A 6,582-nucleotide genomic window follows, 5' to 3' on the forward strand; every position below is an offset into this window, starting at 1 on the left:
ATTAAATATTTCTTATTATGCTATCTCCCCCTTTTATTATCTATTAAATTAGCCTCATTTTTATGAACAATTGTAAGAGATGAGCTAACATCATTTGCCTTTCTGACCTCCTTATGCATATATACAATAGCAAGGGCTTAGTCCAAATCTATTATCTCCTACAGCTTCTCCTCCACCTCTTTATCTATCTCTTTCTCCTTCTCCACTTCAACTCCAAAATCAATAGATATCTCCTCACTCTACTCCATTATCTCATTATTCTCCCTATGTACAAAACTTCAAATAAGATTGGCCAGATCATCGAATATATGGTCCAATCTTATTCATTATTTTTCAACTTATGATTATTACTCTTCAATTCTTGTACAATACGAAAAGTAAATTAATAGCAAAATAATTCAAATGAGTCCATTTCAAATAAGATAATGATCGGAAAATAAAACAACTCATTTTCAAATGATGATTGAACCATCTCCACACCTTAATACAATCATTTTCAATCCCTCTCCAAACTATATATGAATCGTGATCAAACTATCATGAAATATGGCCAAATCATGATTAAATCTTATGCAAATCATATTCAAATATTATTTAAACCTTATTTGAACAATTTAAATAAGCTTGAAAATTGGTGGGATCATGATTCAAATACGGTTCTAATTAGTACTATATACTGACATGACTAAGGACGTTTTAAATTTAGGACTTTTTAGTATAAATAAAGCATTGAAATATGTATAATCAAACATGTAACATTATTAATTTGGAATACATAATACGGACAGAAATAAAAACTTAGTCATGAATTTATAAAACTGTTGTTCGTAGCCATTATACGGTCATCACCGATGATAGAGAAAGTGCACAAAACGAGTAAATGACAAGCAAATTTCTATTTTAAATTTAACATAAATTTTTATAAAATTAAATTTTAATTTAAGAAATGAAACAAAAAATAAATATAATTGACCAATATATAAAGTCAAAACGCAGGGGAAAAAAAACTATCCCTTCAAAACTCTTTCTAATTTAGAGTTTTGACCCATATAGTTTTTTTTTTTGGACATTTAGGTCAATTAAGACAAATTCACACACCATGCATACACAAAGACTTGAACCTAGGACCTCTTAGTTGAAGCATAAACTCTCAATCAATAGGCCAAAATTAGCTGTGTGCCCATATAGTTTTGCTTGCAAAGTTCAAGTTGTAAATTGCAAGTACTGACGTTTTTTTTCTAACTTTATTATTATTTTAATTGTTATTTATTGTGACATATCCATATCCGCGTTCCGCAGTTGTTGCTGCTCAGCTGCGCTCTCTGGTCTTCGCTCTACTCCGCCATTTGTCCACTCTTGGTAACCCTAATCCTACCCTTGCAAACAATTGATGATTTAGATGGCAGAGAAGGGGGAGGAAAAGCTTATTGAAGTTGCCCGCCATATCGCCAAGACCCTCGGTCGCACCGACACAATGGCCGACGACATCCTACAGATCTTTTCCAACTTCGACCACCGCTTCTCCCGCGAGAATCTCGCCGCAGACCGCCTATCCGACGGATCCATCACAGACGAACAGTATTCCTCCCTCGATCACCAGTTTGCTCGATTTCTCTCCTCCGATCGCTCGATTTGGTCCGACTCCGCTAACGCCGCCGCCTTCCTCGACGCCGTTGATTCCCTTATCTCTGCCGTACGAGATCTTGACCCTCCGGCGCTTGACCATGCTAACGATCTCTTACAGCAGTGCATGCTCCGGCTCGAGGACGAGTTCCGGTCGCTGATCGAAAACCCTTACGGCGTCTCCCCTTATGAACCCGTCCCGCCGCCCGGATTCGATTCCGACGGAGAAGATTCTGAAGAAGAAGAAGAAGATCAGATCCCGGTGGCCCCACCAGTGACTGACTACGACTTTGTCATCGACGCTCTCCCGCCGGGCTCCGTAGCCGATCTCCACGAGATTGGTAAAAGGATGTTCGCCGCTGGGTTTGGCAGAGAGTGTGCCCACGCGTATAGCCTTGCCCGTCGGGACTTCCTCGAGGAAAGCATCTGCCGGTTAGGAATCCGACACCGTGCCACCGCCGACACTTCCATCTCCGACGAAGTCCAGGCTACACCGTGGACGGAGCTCGAGGACGAGATCCGCCGTTGGGTCAAAGCTGTGAACGTGGGATTCCGCATACTCTTCCCCAGCGAGCGCCGCCTCTGCCTACGTATCTTTGCCGGCCTCTCCGCCATCTCCGACCTCTCCTTTGCGGAGGCCTGCCGCACCCCGGCAATCCAGCTTCTGCGATTTGGCGATGCAATAGCCTCACATAGCCGGTCGCCAGAGAGGCTTTTCCGGGTGGCGGACATGTATGAGGCCATTCGTGATGTAATTCCTGAGCTCAACGCACTATTCTGTGATAAATACTCTGCATTCCTCTGCACGGAGGCCGTTGCGCTCTGGAAGAAGCTGGGAGCGACGATTCGCGGGATCTTCACCGAGCTGGATAACTTGATCCGGCGTGATCCGGCAACAGCTGCTGTGCCGGGTGGAGGGCTTCATCCCATCACCCGCTATGTAATGAATTACCTCCGCGCCGCCTGCGCTTCCCGGCAAACTCTTGAGGAGGTGATGGACGAGGATGGAATGGGAATTGCCGAAATCCCAGATCGGCCATCATCGCCACTCGCCATCCAGATCGCGTGGATCATGGAAGTCCTGCAAGGAAATCTGGAGGCAAAGGCTAAGGCCTACCGTGAACCAGCACTAAGCTGCGTTTTTCTGATGAACAATGGGAGGTATATGATGCAGAAGGTGAGAGATAGCAACGAATTGACGATTCTAATGGGGGAGGAATGGATTCGAAGGCAGGCGGCGAGAGAGCGGCGGTGGGGGTCAGAATACCAGAAAAGCACTTGGAACAAGGTGACAGCGGTGCTGAGAGTAGACAGCAGCGGCCGAGCTCCGGAACCATCGGTGATGAGGGAGAGGTTGAAGGTTTTCAACGTGTACTTCGAGGAGACATGTCGGGCGCAGAGCGGTTGGGTGGTGGCCGACGAGAGGCTGAGGGCAGAGATGAGGATGACGGCGGTGGCGATTGTGATGCCGGCGTACCGGCGGTTTCTGGAGTCTTATAGGGGAATGGAGGGAGGGAAGCACGTGGATAGAAATGTGAAGCACAGTGCACAGGAAGTTGAGGCGCGGATCAATGGGCTGTTCATAAGCAGACCTTAGAAGCCTGAAAGGTGGCTTGTATGAAGAAGAGCTTGTTAACTTATTACTATGTGATTTGGTTTAGTGAATTGAATTATCAGCTCTTTGTGTAATTATCTGTATTTATTTTAAGAGTTTTGTAATTGTAACAAAGTTCATTTTGTAGACTCTAAGAAGGAAGTGTTTACAAGATTTCCTTTTAGTTGGGTTCATGTTAGATTTAAAATATTCAGATGAATTTAATTGTAAATGGTGAATTAAGGGATTATTTGAAACATCTTTCTAGTTTTGTTTTTAATATGTCAGTCATAATTTCATTTAATTGTTATTTTTTACAAAGAATATTGAATGATCATCTAAGTCAATATACAATAATTCAAATCAGTTAAAGAAATCACCTCAAATTGTAATTTTTTTCATCTCATATTAAGGACTCATTAGAAGTTAGCTTGTTGCATCATAGAATATCGACGGTGATAGAGATATATAAAGTTTAGTCTCTAAGTATTGTACGAAGATTTAACACAAACATATAAAAGAGCATGGTGTAATATATTCATAAGAGACATCAAATTTTTTATATGAAAAATTGTGAAAAGTGAAAAATCATGAGGCATGTCCATGTTTAAGTGAATCAATTATTATTGATTGTTGATTACAAATAATATCTTTCTTAGGAGGTGTTAGCTCATTGTAGTAAATAACATTGTATAAAGTGTATTACATGGTAGTATTTCTTAAGAGAGTTGAAATATTTATTTGATTAGTACTACAGTAGTCGGCGGTCACGGGGTTAGAAGTATCGTAGTCGGTTGGCGAAGAAAGTCGGAGGGACTGTAGTTGGTGGGTGATGGTGATCGAAGGATCGTAGCCTGCGGGCGACGAGGGTCGAAGGGATCGTAGTCGGCGAGCGGCCAGTCATACCCAAAAAATTACGTTCCTCAAATATAGTTGGAGGCATTCTCCACTCAGTAACTACCTAAATTTTTTGGAGATCAACAAAAATAGCTAAAATTCTCACCACGTGCCCCATAAAAGAAATATTTCTCAGTAAAAACTCATATTTGAAGAATTTTGTACATAATTGATACTGTCTTATAGTATCCAAAATAATCCTTAAATATCTTGCATGATATTCCTAAGAAGCTAAATAAATCAAAATATTATATATAAAAATAGTAACAAATATATACAGATAATTCTTGAACACACATAAAGAAAGCTAGTGCATTAGTCACCTCAAGAGGCATGACTAATAACTCATAATGTCCGTATAGAGTATTGAAAGTTATTTTCATCACATCAGACTCTCTCACTTTCTCATAATGATAGTTAGATCGCAAATTAAGGGTGGAAAATATGGAAGATTCAACAAGCTGATAAAATAGATCATAACTCTACGGCATAGGATACTTATTCTTGATAGTGGCTTTATTTAACTCAATGTAATTAATGCAGATGTGCATTGTACCATCATTTTTCTTCACAAATAGAATAGGTGCTACCCATAGAGACACTATGACGAATAAATTCTCGACCATCTAACTTATGGAGTTAAACCTTTAACTCCTTAAGATCCTTAGGTTCCATTCTATACAGAGCTTTAGAAATTGGGGTCACACAGAAATACTTCAATACATAACTCTATTTTTTTTTTATAGGCAAACTAGTTACTCCTCAGAAAACACATTTGATAATTCTTGCACTACCAAGACATTAGAAAGATAAATATAATTTATACTCCTATCAAAGATAGATGTAAATAATATCATGCAGCCCTTCTTTCACAATCTATCCACTTTAACATAGAAATAAAATATTATAAAACTCCTTTAACTTCCTAGATACATAACTCTCACTACCCAAAATAAGGTGACTCACTTTTTTTTAAGATTGAGTGAATTATAGAGGAAATAAGTTAATGTGTCATACTTTAAAGGTATAGGAGTGAGTTATGGAGCATATGTTGTGGCATGATACTATTGTTTCTCAAAATTAATTTGGATTCATATCGGGTAGGTCTACTATAGTAGCAATACATGTATTGAGAGATTTGAAGGAGAAATATAGATAGAATAAGGAGAATCTACATATGATATTTATTAATTTAGAGAAAGTATATGATAAAGTTCCAAGAGAAGTGCTATGGAGTTTTCTTGAAAACAAAGGAGTTAATAATACTTATATTCAAATCATTAAAGATATGTATGTAGGATCTATTACTTGTGTTCAAACACATAGTGGTTTAACCAAGTATTTTCCTATTTCGGTTGGATTACATCAAGGATCATACTTAAGCCCATATCTTTTTGCATTAGTCATATATGTTCTCACTAGACATTTGCAAGAGGATGTACCTTTGTGTATGCTTTTTGCTGATGATATTCTTCTTGTTGATAAGACAAGAGAGGGATTTGAAGGTAAAGTTAAATTATGGAGGTCAACCTTAGAGTCTAAAGGGTTTCACTTGAGTAGATCTAAAAGTGAATATATATAGTGTAATTTTAGTAGTAATAGATCTAGTGAGGGGATTGTGACTTTGAGAGATCAAGTCATTAATAAGAGTGCATGTTTTAGATATCTTGGATCTATTGTTTAGAGTGATAATGAACTAGATGGGGATATTATTAGCATAATTCAGGTTGGATGGTTGAAGTGGAGGAATGCATCAGGCTTGTTGTGTGATAGAAAAGTCTCCCTCAAACTTAAGGAAAAATTCTATAAGATGGTGGTGAGACCTGCAATGCTTTATGGTGCTGAATGTTGGCCATTAAAAGAGAAGCATAATACTAAGTTAAGTGTTGCAGAGATGAGGATGCTCAGGTGGATGAGTTTCTTTACACTTAGAGATAGATATGAAATGAGCATATACGTGAAAAGGTTGGAGTAGCACTAGCGAAAGATAAGATTATAGAGAAACGCCTTATATGTTTTGGTCATAAAAAATGGCGGCCTTCCGATGACTCAGTTAGGAAAGTAGAGGTTTTAGATTTGACTTATACTAAAATAGGTAGAGGTAGACCTAAAAAGACTTTGTTAGAAAATATTAGAAATGGTCTTTCTTTATTAGAATTAAATGAGAATTTAACTTTTTAATAGGACACAATGGAGAAAAAAGATTCATGTAGCTGACCCCTCGTACTGGGACAAAGGGTTGATGTTGATGTTGTTGTCATATACTGACTCAACCAATCAATATCCAAAATAATATTAAATTAAAAATATGTACTAAAATTAAACTAGACTTCTCCTTCATATCAAAAATTTCAATGTCATAAAAACCGACCCTACTGGCTATCATATCTCTAATTGGTAATGTAACAAAAAGAAAAGAGGGTAGTAAAATTGAAGAAAAATTCAGTAAATCAAAGAAATACTCAGAA

The 6,582-nt window shown here is 38.4% G+C and overlaps 1 protein-coding gene across 1 annotated transcript; it reads left to right on the plus strand.

Annotated features, from left to right (window-relative positions):
* The first annotated feature begins 1,281 nt into the window (after window positions 1-1,281).
* On the plus strand, window positions 1,282-3,476 carry LOC110101713 (exocyst complex component EXO70B1). The gene has a single exon (XM_020829722.2). It carries the CDS (start codon window positions 1,400-1,402, stop codon window positions 3,218-3,220), a length of 1,821 nt encoding a protein of 606 aa, XP_020685381.1. The 5' UTR covers window positions 1,282-1,399; the 3' UTR covers window positions 3,221-3,476.
* Window positions 3,477-6,582: the final 3,106 nt, after the last annotated feature.

The sequence above is a fragment of the Dendrobium catenatum genome, unplaced genomic scaffold (genome assembly GCF_001605985.2).
Source record: "Dendrobium catenatum unplaced genomic scaffold, ASM160598v2 fragScaff_scaffold_328, whole genome shotgun sequence".
NCBI lineage: Eukaryota > Viridiplantae > Streptophyta > Magnoliopsida > Asparagales > Orchidaceae > Dendrobium > Dendrobium catenatum.